General features: G+C 45.6%; 1 protein-coding gene across 1 annotated transcript in view; it reads left to right on the top strand.

Moving 5' to 3' along the window:
• Cnnm1 (cyclin and CBS domain divalent metal cation transport mediator 1) overlaps positions 1-15,925 on the top strand; it is a 56,724-nt gene that overhangs the window by 21,099 nt on the left and 19,700 nt on the right. Inside the window, exons 2-6 of the mRNA XM_052185542.1 lie at positions 3,609-3,752; positions 6,712-6,852; positions 8,012-8,181; positions 10,397-10,496; positions 10,951-10,998. Coding sequence (XP_052041502.1) covers positions 3,609-3,752; positions 6,712-6,852; positions 8,012-8,181; positions 10,397-10,496; positions 10,951-10,998 — 603 coding nt within the window. The remainder of the gene's footprint in view (positions 1-3,608; positions 3,753-6,711; positions 6,853-8,011; positions 8,182-10,396; positions 10,497-10,950; positions 10,999-15,925) is intronic.

Below are 15,925 nucleotides of genomic sequence, written 5' to 3'. Positions count from 1 at the left end.
ATCCCAATTGCCAAATTGATGAAATTTGGAATTACCTGGGAGATGATCTCCTAGGGTTACCTGTGAGGGTTTATCTTGATTGGGATGGTGGGAGTAGGAAGAGCCACCTTAGGGTGGCACAACTCCCCAGGCAGAGGGGAAATTGAGCTTAACACGGGCACCTATCTTTCTCTGCCTCTTGATGGAGGATACAGTGGTCCTCAAGGTTCTTCTGCCCTGGTCCTCACTATGATGGGCTGGAACCTCAAACTGTGAGCCGAAATAAACCCTTTCTCTCTTAACTTGTTCTGGTCACACATGTTTTATCACATGTTTTATCACGTTTTATCACATGTTTTATCACAGCAACAGGAAAATTAAATGAAAGCTAATTCTGCTTCTGAAAAACCAACTGCCCCTCTTTATTCTTGAGTGATTCCTTTAACAATAAACAAGCAAAGGCTACTCTGGGGAATTTTTTTTTCAACACTAACTCATCTGAGTCGGTACTTCAGATTTTCTCCTCATAAGTGTCACATAGTCAAAAAAGAAGAACTACTCAGGTTTGCATTTTAGAAACGGGACCAGGAAATGTATCTGTATTATAAAAGGAAACAAATTGACCTGGAAGAAGGCAGAAAATACTTCAGCCAGGCCTAATGGCACAGGCTCCATAAGGCTTCTTGGAAGACAGGAACATCGAAGTCCAAGGCCAGCCTGGGTAACTTTGTGAGACCTCATCACGAAATAAAATGTTGGGAGGGGTGTTTGTTTAGGTTTTTTCTAGGTTCCTTTTTTTCCCCAGGTTCAGTTCTACCTGGAGAAAGGGGGAGGGGGTAAGGAAAAGGAAGGGTGGGCCTCAGGTTAGGACTGAATGCAGTTATGCAGCTGCGATCCAGTTTGGCCCCCTTTGGTGCCATGCACTTTGAGGCTTATCACTAACACAACTTGTGACCCAGTTCTTTGTAAAATGAGTGTAATGCTGCTACCTACTTTCAGGCTCTTTTAAGGATTAAATCATTTGACGTGTGTCTAGTGTTCCAAACACTGTCTGGCATGAAGCAAGCTCTCAACAAATGTTAGCACTTGTTAAGTTGTTAGGCAGTGAAAACAAAACATCTGCAACATTCGTCGTGATGTTCCCAACATAAACACCTTAAACAAGGAAGGGTTTCTCTGGTTCCTGGTTTCATCCTGTCCCCATGGGGAGCCATGGTAGCCAGGAAAGAGCATCTCACATCATAGTAGCCAGGAAGCAGAGAGAGAATGGTTGTGGAAACAAGCTTTCTCCTTTTCCCCCTTATATCCCATCTGGGCTGCGGCACATTGATGGTGCCACAGGCACCCAGAATGGATCCTCCTCTTCCTCCTCCTCCTCCTCCTCCTCCTCCTCCTCCTCCTCCTCCTCCTCCTCCCCCTCCCGCTCTTCCTCTTCCTCTTTTGTTAAGGGAAATATTAAAAAATGACCCACCAACTCTCCTGCCCCCGCGAATACCTCTTGCTTACACTCATTAGCCAGTAGAATCAAGACTCTTAAGTCCTAATTAATCAATCCGATTTATGTATAAATATATCACAATTTACAAGATGTCAGTGCAATAATTTTAGAGCCAATTGATAATGATAAAAGCTTTATTCCAACGTTTCTAATCTTGTGAAAACTTAGTTACTTGTGGCTGGTAATTGCCACGTGGGTTCATGTCCACTGCTGCTGCTCTTCTTTCTACTCTCTGGCACGCTCCCTCTCCCTGCCCCTCTTAGCTCCACCCCCTCCATTTCCCTGTCCAATCACAGACCTCCTCTGCACTAATGTAATTGGACAGGGAAAATCCTGCGATGGTCCCCCTCCCCATCCTCTTCCTTCTCCTCTTCTTCCTAGAATTGCCTTCATAGAAACACCTGGAAGAATGCCTTACTAACCTCCTAGATATCTCTCAATCCAACCAAGTTGGTAATCAAGATGACCATCACATTTTGCCAGTGCTGCATTATAGCCTACTAAACCTTTTTACAAATCTACCAGCTGTGTGGCAGTTCATGGGCACTGGCTATTCTAGCTAGAGTATTGCTAACAAGTCATCCCCAAGACAGAGATACAAAACAATTCCCATCTTATTACATTAATGGCTTCTAAGAAAGGCATGATAGGAGAACTTTTCTCTGCTTTACAGTACTTAGGCCATCACTAAGGAAGACAAGAAAGCCCAGGTCAGCTGAGACTGAAGCACCCGCTTTCAAGCAGCTTCTGGAACCATGGTGGCCTCGAGGTAGCCAACAAACGTCTCTCAGGGTCTCTACAGCAGAAGTTGTTGTCTTTTATCACCCGGCCTCAGGGGTACAGAACAAGCCCACCCAGGTTCAGGGGCAGGACATATAAGCTGAAGCCTTCCATGGAGGCAGTTCCAAAACTCCGTAGCCTCGGTTTTGGTCCCAGATTCCACGTGATGGTGGCAACTCAGCGGCAGTTAAATAATTTACTGGAAGGTAATAACCAGTATGCCTAAACCTCAAAACTGACTTTTAATCTGATTCTCCTCCCGTCAGTCTTACTTTTCCAATTAGGCTCTGGAGTCTCCTTCAGCTAATATATTCTTATCAATGTGTCAAAGTTCAAAGAAAAAATGTAACTGGGTTGCATTTTAGCTACATGTTTCAGAAGCATGAAGCAGCTGGAGATGGGGAAGGATGGTGAGAATGTGGCTAACAGGTACTGTGGTGTGCTAGATAAGGGGAGTGGCTTCTATTGCTCAGAACACAGTACAGTACCCTACTTGACAATGATTAACTGCATATTTCAAAACAGCTAGTACACCCAGACCTGATTCAAGGACGTGATGAGAGTTGGGATGGTAGACATGCTGATATCTTCATCTGACCATTATGTATTATGTAAACATTTTCAAATGTTACATTGTACCCTATGTGTCCAACCTATATGCAAACTAATGTTATAAAATATAATAATCAAGTGCCACGTGGTAATGTATGGCCAACAGTAGACTATGTCTTATAAAATTGTCATCTAGTGATGACATAACCATTAGTTTGCATAAGTGCTATCTTAGTTAGGGCAGGACTCAAATAGGGCAGGAACCTGGAGGCAGAGGCTGATGCAGAGGTCATGGAGGTTGCTTCCTGGCTGGCTTCTCATGGCTTGCTAAGCCAGCTTTCTTATAGAAGGCAGGACCACCAGTCCAAAGACAGCACTGCCCACAGTAGGCTGGGCCCTCCCCCATCAATCATTAATTATGAAAGTTTCCTACAGGCTTGCTTACAGCCCCTATTGTATACAGACATTTTTCTCCATTAAGGCTCTCTGATGACTGTAACTTGTGTCAAGTTAACAGAAAACTATGATACTCTGTGATAGTCACACAAAATGAAAATATCTAACAGTTCAGGTCTGAGAACCTGTCCCTATCATTTGAGCAGCATACATCTGTATTTCTTCTGCATATCAGGCTCCTGTCAGTAAGACCTTGCACACAGATTTCCTATTTCCAGATGGTCCTGGGGTGCGTTCAGTCCTGATGCTGGTCAAACAGAAACACTGCATTGTTTTCTCACAAACAGCAATCATCTCTGAAAATGATCCCAGATGCTTGACAGTGGTTTCATTTGTTCTCCAGGAAAATCTCACTTGGCCATTGTCCAGAGAGTCAACAACGAGGGTGAAGGAGACCCTTTCTATGAGGTGATGGGCATTGTCACACTGGAGGACATCATAGAAGAGATCATCAAGTCGGAGATCCTCGATGAAACCGACCTTTACAGTAAGTGTGTGTCCTTCCTGCTCCCGTGAGACTCCCAGGAATGCATCAGTTTGATAAACAGTGGGAAAGGGTGTCAAGGCAAGTCTGTGCACTGGTGTGTCATCTACGGCCATGCTGTGCTAGCATGGCAGGATGCCCTATCCCACATTATCCTGAGTCACTGGGGACATGCTGGTGAGGTGTTATCAGAAGGGAACTTTCCAGAACACAGTTAAAACTGGGGAAAGATAGCTTGGCCTTCAAATGGAAAAAAAGTGGCTAAGGGAAAGACAGTGTGCCCAAGAGGAGGCCCAGGGGGCCCCTGCATTGTTCCCATGGTGGATCTTTGTCTACCTAGAGGCAGAGCCTAGGTCCCCTTGGAACTCCTCATCCTTGACCATCAGTGAGCAACGCATGAACTGTGTCATGGCACCGTCCTTTGCTCAAGCCAAAAGGTTAAATGCCCCTGCTGGATGCTGTTCATGGCCCTCATGTCTCCTGCCCCCTGGATCAGGTCCCTGTGTGGCTCTTGTTCCTGCTTCTGCCTCTGGTCTCTTCCTCTCCCTGTACCCCTCAGGAACAATATGACCTCCTCTTTGTAGTGAGTGACAGCTTTAGGCCTATGGGCCTTATCAACGCCTTGCTTGCCAGCAATACAAGGGCTTGCTTTGTCTACGGAATGTTATCTAGGTCCATGGGAGTCTCTGGCCAGACAATGTTTCCTCCCCAGAGTTTCGTCTCCTAGGATGGCCACCCCATTCCCTGCCCGGGGATAACTCATTTGAGATGAGCAGCCTTGTTTGCCAGAGCAATCTTCCAGAAACTGTTTCCTCACGGCAGAAGCCTGTGATACCATATGGCAATGGTACCAGTGGGCCAAGAAGAGATCAAATCTAAAACATGAGCCAGCCCTTACTGAAAACAAGCTGAGTGTCACCACTCCTCTCTTCAGAGACCTAGGGATGCAGTGCTGAGCATTTTCAAGCAAGGTTGGAGCTCAGAAAGGACCTTCCCCATCCCAGGCTCCCTTCTCGGCCCAACACCCTTGCTCTTCGACTCCCAGGATCCTTAAATGCAAATTGACAAAGATTACACTGAAATGTTAGTAGTTGGGGGAAGGCTAACTTAGTAGTCTCTTCCTGAGGTAGTGATTTAAATAACCCTAATGCTTCAAGTACCCACTATTAAAATCAAAGTAATAAAGGGAGAGACTGTAGGGATGTCTGCACTAGGAAAGGTTCATAACACGCTGGCAGACAGACACATAAACAAATATATCATATAAATCAGAGGTCACTTGCTAGTGACAGCAGAGAAGGTGGGGTCTAAATCTCTCCTTGATGCTCGCTTTCTGGGTCAGCCCCTACCTGGAGGAGAGGACCAGCCGTGCCCACACGGATACCTAAGGACCTCGAAAAGGTGGAGAAGTCAGTGCATTTCTTCTTACGTGACTGTGATTTGGATAGCTGTGTCTGAATCTTCCAACTTTCTCAAACAGACCAAAAGTAAGGTTGAAGTGGGAGTCAAGCACCCGCAAAGGCCCAGAGGCAAAGGCAGGCCCACTAGAGCTGTGTAGATGGGAAACAATCCAAAGGCCGGAAAGAAACAACTTCCAAAAGAAGAGGGTGGGAGAGAAGGAAGCTGGAATTTGAGGCCCCAGTTTCCTGCTGTGAGGACACATACTTTTGGTCTCTAGTGTATCTAGTCCACTATACTGCAAGCCCTGAGGCCCTGCTGCTTTCCAGGCCAAGTTTGAATGGAACAGAGACACATATAATGTAAATAAATGTGAATTTACACATGTGTATACATATGTAGACTTTTCCCTTTTTTTAAAGATTTTATATGTGTGAGTATATGTCACTGTCTTTAGTCGCATCAGAAGACAGCATCAGATCCTAATATAGATAGGTGGTTGCTGGGAATTGAACTCAGGACTTTTGGAAGAGCAGTCAGTGCTTTTAGCCGCTGAGCCATCTCTCCAGCCCCCTAGACTTTTCCTTTTTAAGAAGCAAATAAAAGGGCTGGAGATATGTCATATAAATCAGAGGCCACTTGCTAGTGGCACTGACTGCTCTTCCAAAGGTCCTGAGTTTAATTCCCAGCAACCACATGGTAGCTCACAACCATCTGTAATGAGATCTAATGTCCTTTTCTGGTGTGTCTGAAAACAGCTACAGTGTATTTAGATATAATAATAAATAGATTTTTTTTAAAAAGCAAGTAAACTAATTAGGAAAAAGTGCATTTCTCACTGCATAGACTCATGCCCAGTGTACAGGCTCTGAAGTTCCAGGTTCTGTCTGAGTCCTCAGCTGAAGAATCTGCTTTTAGAAAAATTCTATACATTTCATCTCCTTGTATTTTCCCATGATCCTCTCTCCAGAGGGTTCCGAGGGAAGCAGGAGAATTGTTAGTGGGAAGAGAGTGACATGGCTTACCTGCCACCCCAGCGTGGCTTAAACCCACAGAAAAGAGACTAGGTGAACCCTACTCTAGGGAATGGAAGAGGACAGAGGGAGAAACTCCAACCCCCTTAATGCTAAGAATACCAGCAGCGTATGTCTATATGACGTTGTATAAACACTGTCATGTAGAGTGGCCTATTAGAGTCTTTAAATAACTGCACAGGTAGAGAAGTTATTAAATGTCTTGTATGGAGTAAAACAATCAAAAACTTTTATGCATGGAGAGTTTGCACAGCTCTCAGGTAAGGGAACCAGCCTTAGAACTCTGGGTGTGGTTCCACTCTGGGTGTGGAACCCCACGCCCCACCAGCTTTCCCCACCCCCCCTCTTCTACCACCTAAGCACAAACAACACTGAACCATCTGCTGCCTGCCTGCCGGCTCCTACTGGGAGGGAGTTGGCGAACCTCCTACAGTTGGCACTGCAGACAGTGTGTGTGGTCCCAAAGACTGTGTAAGCATCCAAAGACCAACAATGATTCTAACTGTCATATTTCCCCTGTGGCCCTATAGCTGACAATCGGAAAAAGCAGAGGGTCCCACACCGGGAGAGGAGGAGGCATGATTTCTCTCTGTTCAAGCTTTCAGACTCGGAGATCAGAGTCAAGATCTCGCCACAGCTGCTGCTCGCCACACACCGCTTCATGGCCACAGGTAAGACCCACCCCGCCCACCCCCTACCTCAGCACTTCTAGTAGAATCTGGCATGATACCAGGCATACTTCTCTTAATATCCTCCATCCCTGTCTGGTGTGCCACTGCCACTGAGGACCAGGGTTTGAGGAAGAAGGCTGCTTGCTGTGGGGTTAAGGCTGCCTGCTGACTTGTGGAGAGGAAGTGAGTCCTCTGTACCAGAAAAGGGGTGAGGAACCCACGGCAGAACTTCCATTTCCTCTGAAGCCTGAAGCCAACCTCCTCCATCCTACTGGCATTGGGGTGCTCCAGACCTTTGTCCCAGAGAGGAAAGCATCATCCTACGAAGCAACAAGCCCCTGTGTTGTGCTCCCCACCAGGAGTCTGGAATGGGAATCTGGGTGCCCTTAGAAAGAAAACCAGCTATGGGAACTGAGATCCTTTTTATGAAGAGGCTAGGATTTGCCTCAAATGGGCAGGCAGTCCATGTCGGTCTATTTTTAGCTAACACAATATATACTTAATGAGGATATAGTGAGTGTAAGCCAGAGCTGTCCCAGTGCTAAAAGGTGGGTAACTATAAAGTGGAACCTCCTCACAGTAGAGTTTCAACATGCAATCTGAATGTGATTTTTTTTTTAAATCATGGATCAATTTCCCAAAGCAAAGCAGCTTCATCTGATTAGTATAATACTACAAGTATCAATATATAATACCTATTAATAGTTAAGTATAACAAATGATATTTTACATTACTGACAACGTATCATTTAAGTCATTACCTCTCTATTAACTTGGGATTTCATTTCAGCAAGCAGGTGAATGTTAGCCAGATAAGCCAAACTTGATTCTCTGTGTGTCGTTCTACTTATAAAATTAGAGACCTTGTTGTGTCCATGACTTAGCTGTCCAGGTCCAACTCTAAATAAAATCATGGAGAAAAATAACAAAACTGACATTTTTCAAACGCTGATCCCAGAAGGCATAGGGAAGGCCTCAGGATACTCACTAGGGATTAAAATTCCTGCATCTGAGGGATTTGCAGAACCCCCAGCCTTCTTAAGTGTCTCGGTCTAGATGAAACCCCAGATGCTGCACTCGCCTCCTGCCAGCTTTTGCAGCTGGAATGGAGGAGGTGCAGAGGTGCAGATGACCACCCCCCCCCCCTGCTGCCTTCCAGAAGTGGAGCCCTTTAAGTCTCTGTACCTTTCGGAGAAGATCCTGCTCCGGCTTCTGAAACATCCCAATGTGATCCAGGAGCTTAAGTTTGATGAGAGAAACAAGAAGGCCCCGGAACACTACCTCTACCAGCGCAGCCGCCCTGCGGACTATTTTGTGCTGCTTCTACAGGTGGGTGTCAAGGTCAGGGGACTTCCAAGAGCACGAGGAGGGCACCTGTGGGGTGAAGGGGAATTCCTCAGCCTTTTCTTCCCTCGCTGCAGGATGCCTAGGGAGCAAGGCTAGTGAGGTGGGCATCCTTGTATTGCCCTCAGGAAAGTCATGGTATCCTCGGAGCTGTAGCCTCTCCTGCGGTCTCTCATCTGAGCATTCGACCATGTCTGGGGAGAGTGAGAAGTCCCTATGTTCAGTGAAAGCATTCTGCTTCTGAACTGAATGGGCCTGTGGAATCCTGATATCTCAGGGTGTCTGTCTGCTTGAGTATTCCCCACTGCCTCCTGATGTGGGGATGCTTCTTCTTTACCCCTCTCTTCTGTTGATCTGACTCTCAGTATCTCTGACTTCCCGGGCCACATGAGATACATTTATTCTCTGTGGTTCCCTGAAACATCTCCCTCTGCAGAAGTCCAGGAAGGAAGGCAAGGACTGAATGAAAAAAAGGTATCAATTGCCTTCCCTGGGTACCTGGACAGGCCTGCCTTAAATATATATATATATATATATCATAGCTGGGCATGGTGACACATGCCTGTTATCTCAGCACTCAAGAAGCAAAGGCAGGAGGATAGCTGTGAGTTTTAAAACAGTCTGATTTACATACTGGGTCGTGGGCAGGCAGAGCTACTTGGCAAGACTATGTCTAAAATAATATAAATTAATTACTTAATTAAAAGTGTCAGGCATAGTTCCACTGGAACACAGCTTAGCCTGTCCTGGCCCCCACTGTGAGCTCCCTCACTGGCTCCATGTCTCTTCCCAGCAGAGTTCTATAGAAACAGTGATGGCCTTAAGATCCTAGTCAAGACCACACTGAGTTAGAACTTGCCTCTGTTCGTCACGGTCCCCTTTAGCCTGTCCTTTTTATGCAGTGATTTGTCTCACATGTATCATTCCAAGTAACCTCAGGAAAATGATTGTCCTATCCCCATAAATGGGGTCATTTTCTTCACCGTTAGAAATGGATCGTGTTATATTGTGTATATAGTACAAGGAAATATGCAATCCTTCATCTTATGCGTAACAAAAAGTTTTCTTTTTTCTTTTTTCTTTTTTTTTCCCCCAAGACAGGGTTTTTCTGTGTAGCCCTAGCTGTCCTGGAACTCACTCTGTAGACCAGGCTGGCCTCAAACTCAGAAATCCACCTGTCTCTGCCTCCCAAGTGCTGGGATTAAAGGTGTGCACCACCACTGTCCAGCTAACAAAAAGTTTTCAAATAAAAAAGCTGAAGGGAATAAAATAGAAAGAAGGTAGTCTCGGAATTGGAAAGATCTTTCTTTAAAATGTCATTGTTTCTATTTGCTAGCAAACCTTGGCTAAGCCAGTGAACCTCTCTAAGCCTGAATCAATTCATCTGTCAACCGGACATAAAAATGTTATAAATGCCAGGAAACACTGTTTATTTTAAACATTTTATCATAGAAAATTAGCCAGAAAGTAGAAAGAAGAAATGTAACTATTACCTAGCTTCAACAACTGTTAACATTTTGTCAAGAAGTCATAACCCTCCCACTTGCAAATATTTATTCTGAAAAATGCAAAGGTGCCAGGTCTGGTGGTTCACACCTTTAATCCCAGCACTTGTGAGACAGAGTCAGACGGCTCTCTGAGTTTGAGTTCAGTCTGGTCTACAGAGCGAGTTCCAGGACAGCCAGGGCTACAGAGAGAAACCCTGCAGGGCTGACTGTGAGAATCCACAAGCATATAACAGCATCAGCTGCATAGATATAGCTATACATCATGGTAGTTATCACTACTATTGACAATGAATATTAGTTATCACTGGTACCGATGGTGAACTCAACAAGAGCAGATTCTATCTCGGCCAAACCCAGATGAAACTTCATCTCAAGTCAGTGAAGGTGCACACTAAGCTGCTGCTTTAGGCCTGTGTTCTTGAAAGGCAGCTACAGTGTAGCAGGAAAGCTCGGCTCTTCATGACCAGGTGCTGCTTTAGGATGGATAAGGCAGTGAACTGACGGCAACGGGCTTCTAAAGTGGGAGCTTGTGTTTCTGTAAAGTAAACCTAGGCAGAATTAACACTGCCCTGTAATAATGTGAGTCCATTCGTCGATGCCCACAAAAGTCCTTAGAGTCCTTAGAGCAGATGCAGGACCTGGAAGTGCCCATCCCAGCCTCCATAAGCTCCTTTCACTCCTTCTCTCTCCAGGGGAAAGTGCAAGTGGAGGTTGGTAAGGAAGGCCTTCGCTTTGAGAACGGAGCCTTTACCTACTACGGTGTCCCAGCCATCATGACCAGCGCTTGCTCAGGTATTTTCTCAAGCCGCAGCTTATCAGGGAAGCAGTGGGGTCTGCCATTAAAAGGCTCAAGCCATGTCTCGGTTTGACTCCTGTTAAAGACCTTCAAAATAGCTATTTCACTTCCTTGGCTCTTGCTTCATTCTGGGCAAAGAGGGCATAAAAATAACTTTTCTTCAGATTTTGTTTGGCTTTAAGAATAAGCGGAAGAAAACGGGAGTGGAAAAGGTAATCATGTAGCAAGTGGGGGGGGGGCGGGGGTCGTGTGGTTTTCAGTGAGAAAGGACAAGTTGTTTCACTTTTACCGCTCTTCAAGAGTGCTTTTACCGCTCTTCCTTACCCTCCTGCTTGTCTGCCCGATTCCCGCAGGGCTAATTGGTGCTGGGGTGGAGTAGAAGGGAGATTTCCAAAAGATGTTATGTTTTCTGAATTACTTCTGACACCCACTGAACCGTTCTGTCCTTAGATAACGATGTGCGAAAGGTTGGGAGTCTGGCTGGATCCGCTGTCTTCCGTATGTATCTCTCAAACCCCTTCCTCATGCCTTCCCTGCCGTGGTCCTGCCTCAGCCCACTTTAGGAACCCCAACCAAGCTATTTGAGCATGGGCTGGCTTAATGTGAATGCCTGCAGCTTCTTTGTAACGCTCTGCCTGCAGGGAACACTGCCTCCCACCAGGTTCCCACAGAGCACGGAGGCTTAGCTTTTGTGTGTCTGGAACTGTGTGCTGTTGGCTTCTCTGTTCATGTACCAAGTGTGGCTTGGGTAGTGTGGCGGGGCAGGGGGGTACCATGAGTTGCCACCTGCCAGGGAATGCAGGCAGTTGATGCTCTGGTGACCGGGTCAGTCTTTCCTTCCATACAATGGTAATTCACCCTTGGCCTTTATCTGAAGTGCTATAACTTATTTTTGTCTGTGATGTTTGTCCTCAGGAAAAGGTAACTGTGGCATTCGGTGTTGTAAATCAAGACTGGTCCAATCTGTTGCTCAGCCCTTGCTCTTTCCTTGCCTACAGCCTTTCCGTCGGCGTCGGCCAGCTGGCATGCATGCTGCTTAGGGTTGCGGACTGGCACAGGGCTGGTGGCTGGCTTGATCTGCCCTCTGTGCTCCACCTCCTTGCTAGTTTCTGTGCAGAATTGGTGCATTTGTGTGTGTGTAGAAAGCATGGCTTCAATTGTGATCTAAATGTAATCTAGAAAGAATTTTCTCTAGAATTCCTTTAGATTCATTGGTTTAAACTTTGCAGTGGCCACTTTAAGGTCAAACGGGGTATTTCCTTTCATCATAAAAGAGATTTTACATTGTGTTTTATATTTGAATTTATCAGAAGGCTTTGAAGTATCATATGCCAAGAACAGCAAGGTAGATGTCACTTCAGAATGAGAAAAAAGGGCTGGGTGTATAGAGCGGTGGTCAAGTAGTTGTCTAGCAAGGGCAAGGCCCTGAGTTCAAATCCCAGCCCCACAAAAAAATAGATAATAAATAAATAAATTTATTAATTAAAATTTTAATAAGAAAGGGTGAAGAAATGATTTGTCCCAAATCACCTAGCCAATTGATGACTTAATCCAGATGAGACATCTCCTCTGTCATGACTAGTTCACAAAGCACAATAGATACAGATTTTAGATCCATTGTGGTCCAGAATTCAATCGCTGTATGGACATGATAGAATAATTTACCACACCATTTTACTTTCTAGTCCACAAGCTAGCTGAAATGAAGTCTTAGGTATCTGTTCTACTGGCAGGGATATGGAGCTTGAGTTGAAGAATATTTGTTTTTTTTAAAAAAGAAAGAAACAAACTGTGATATAATATGGCATTTATGTCAGTCAATAACCATTGAGCAAGGTTGGTAGATAAGCATCAATACTCAGTATAGAGCATAGAAAAGATGAGAGACAGGTTCCAGGACCAGGTAAGATGTAACCCCTTCAATCTTAGGAGGCGCTGTGCATCCCTTTGGAGCCTGCTCCTAGGGCTGTAAGATGCTACCTTCAAAGACTGTAGGTGACTCTGCTCTAGCTCTTCAAAAAGAGCCGTGAAGAAAGAAAAACAGAAAACAAAGACTTTCATAGGTCTCGCCACCCCCTCCCCTCCCCAGTTCATATGACGTCTTTTAAAAAGGTCCAGCATGAGGGTTCCTCAGGAAGGGCCCTTGCTGCTGAGTCTGATGCCTGGGTTTGTCACCCTGGAGCCCACATTGGAAAAGAAGATAACTGGCCTCCACCCACATGCTATGCCACGCCTACCCACAGACACACAAATAAATAAAGTAAAAACAATGTCAAGTAAGAAGACACTCTCTGACTTCCTCAGATCCTAGTTCTCTCAAAAATCCTTCAGTCTTATCAGTGAGAAGAGTAAACTTGCAACCGCAGTCTTATTTCTTCCTATTTTATTAATTCTTTTAAGATAACACACAAAGTGATGGGTTTTTCCATGGCATCTTCATATACATAAGGTATTATACTTCGTATTTGACTAACTAAAGGGAACCATTAAATTCTCTTTCCTTTCCCATGCTTTTGAGCCTTTGCACATACATGTTTAGGAAAGACAAAGAACATTGCCCAGTAGGGGGAAAGAGGTTGTCCATACCCCATCAAATCCTCCCCCCCCCCAAGTGAAGTATGAGCTAAATGCAAAGTCTGCCCCCACCCAGTGCTGTTCTCTGAGCTGGTGTTGATGCCAAGGCTCAGGAGCTCCCAGCTCCACACTGGACCAGCCAGGAACGTGGTCATGAGGTTGGGAGGTGAAGCCTGAGCCCAAACCACACCACACGACAGTCAGCTCTCACAGGGTCTTCACCTAGTAGGTTCAACACCTGTGATTTGTGTCTCAGTGTTGAACCTAAGGTTACAGACAATTCTCACAGGTGTTCCTGGGTGTGGCCCAGGAAGAACAATCCATACTCTGTTCTCTGACCTCCCCCCTTTGAGGCAGAGTGTCACTGTGTAGCCTGAATGGCCTAGAACTTGCTAGGTACACCAGAATTCACAAAGATCTGCCTGCCTCTGTCAGCGTGCCACAGTGCCCGATTCACACACCTTTCTTTATCTTGATTTTGATGGCCAAGAAATCCATGGCCCCTGATGAGGGAGCCTGGCTTTCTAGAGGAGCCTCACATGAGCTCAGGTACCACAGGAACCCACAGAGCTATGCAGGGGGTAGGAAGAAGGAGCCTTCCATTTGCTTAGCAGAGCAATTATTAGACATTTAATTTAGGAAGAACTGATTGTCCTAGAGACTTAGATTTCTTGCTCCAGTGAGTCTCCAAACAGAGGCCCGTTCAAACACTCGTTAACATCCTGTGGTAGAATGGTTACCAGGTAGGTATAAAACCCCCTCCTCTTCCCTTGCTTGGATAAGTAATTTCAGATCAAATCCCTTGCTGTAGGAGATAAGGACCCAGAAGTGCCTGTTTTGTATACCTTCATCCTATAGATTGGTTTCATTTGAGTCCTGGGAAGGGATTCTGAGAATGATCAGATGAGACAGAGTTCTGTGTAGACAGAACTGTGTATATCGGGATTAACATGAAGAAAGGACTGAAGTCCTGCGCAGTCTACCCCACCAAGCCATGAGTGATGGAGAGCATCATTTCTGTCTCTGGGAACAGAGAAAGGGGGAAGGCAGAGAAAAGAAAGAGGTGCTTTGAACACTTGTGCTCTGTGCAAACCACCTGATTTCATTCATAAAGTTGACTTGCAGTTGAGCCCATAGAATCCTGCCCTGCCTTTGCCTAAGGTCTCTGGCCAAGCAGTAGCACCTGGAGCCCAGGCAGGCTCCAGCCTCCAGGCAGGTGCCCTCACGGGAGCATCCTAGCCTCTGACTGTCTGCCTGAGTGCTCTCCTGTAGTTGAACAGGCTACATGTGACCACTGGGAGAGCAGAGGGCAGGCACAGTGCTGGGCTCTAGCAGACTTGCCAGCTTAAGGTGGGCACCTCAGAGAGAAGGCTGCTTCGGTGTTCTCTCCAAGGGCACTGGCGGTGCCAGTCGCTGGCATCTGTGAGTCTCGCTGAGGTGATTGCATATCCTCTCAGGAGACCGTCAGTGGAGTTCATTTTATTTTGTCTCTCTGGAGAGTGACTCCATAAACAGAAGTCCTGTGCTTCCCATAGCAAGGCTTATTTTTTGCCAAGAAATGTGATATTGTGAAGAACCAGGAAGAGATGGTCTCACCCCACTTTGCTCTTTGTCTCTCTTCTTTTGTGTTTATCTTCCCTTTGCCACTCACACGCCCTTAGTGCCTGTCTCTGTGTCTCGTACCTTCGCCTTCAGCAGAGGGGACTCTCTGGCAGGATCCCCAGGTAAACATGCATGAGTACTCGGGTCTCTGTAGATCCAGTCGGGTTAGCAGGGGGCATTTGGTCCCTTCCACTGTCCTGCATGAGAACTGGTCTCTATCTGCAAGCACATCGATGACAAAGACATAAAGCATCGCACAAATAATACTCATTTACATAGTGCCAGGAATTTTCCTGCCGGGAAATATATCTACATTTCCCTATATATCTGTGTATATGCGTGGAATCATGGTTGGGGTGAGAAGTGATGTAAGTTCTCCCGCATAATTTGACTCTTGCTGAGTGGAGGGATAGAAAGCACAGCAGAAGAGCCCGAGGATGTGAGGATATGCCGGAACACTGTCTTACCTTCCCAGCACCTCTTCTTCTTCAGCCTTTGCTTCCCCGTAGTTAGCTACTATCCCATTCCCCTCTTCTTAGTACTCTACTGGGTGATAGTTACATTTCCACACATACAAAGGTATGTAAACGTCCGCAAATAGCTTTTCATTAGGTGTAACGCCTCATGTTAATGATATAAAACTTGATAGTTTTCTTCTTAAATCTAGTGCAGCCTATTACTCAGTAACCCAATGACTGCTTTGGGCACAGCAAACTGAATAATTAAATAGCTATTTATATTGTTTCTATCTTTAGAAGTTGATCTCTTAGTACCGTGGAGTAAAGAGCAAAGTAGGAATGTATTAGATAAATTTTACTGAAGTTAAAACATCCATTCCCTCCCTCTCCCCTCTCCTTCTCCCTCTCCCCAAGTGTTCTCTCTCCTCTCTCTTTCTGTCCTTCTCTGTCCCCTTTCTTTCTCTACCTCTACTCCCTCCCCAGACACCAAGTAGATTTCCTTCTGTGCTAGGAAAAAAAAAAAAAAGGTCCATTCCCTGTGGTTACTCAATCTATGCTTCCCTCCCCAAACCCTCTGTATCCTCAGTGACCCAAAACTTTGTTATGTCTGGTCAGTTGACCTTCTACATTGGACAGGCCACGTCCCAAGACCTCAAACCTCATATTCATAATCTTAAACACAGTTATTTTAACTTGTCTCCCAAATCACATTTTCCCATCAAAAAACCATCTGGTTCCCATGTTTATCTGTTCAAGACAACTTAACCACCTTCTCAAATTTCACCGAAGTT

This window comes from Apodemus sylvaticus, chromosome 1 (genome assembly GCF_947179515.1).
Source record: "Apodemus sylvaticus chromosome 1, mApoSyl1.1, whole genome shotgun sequence".
Lineage (NCBI taxonomy): Eukaryota > Metazoa > Chordata > Mammalia > Rodentia > Muridae > Apodemus > Apodemus sylvaticus.
This window is presented reverse-complemented; position numbering and strand designations above follow the sequence as displayed.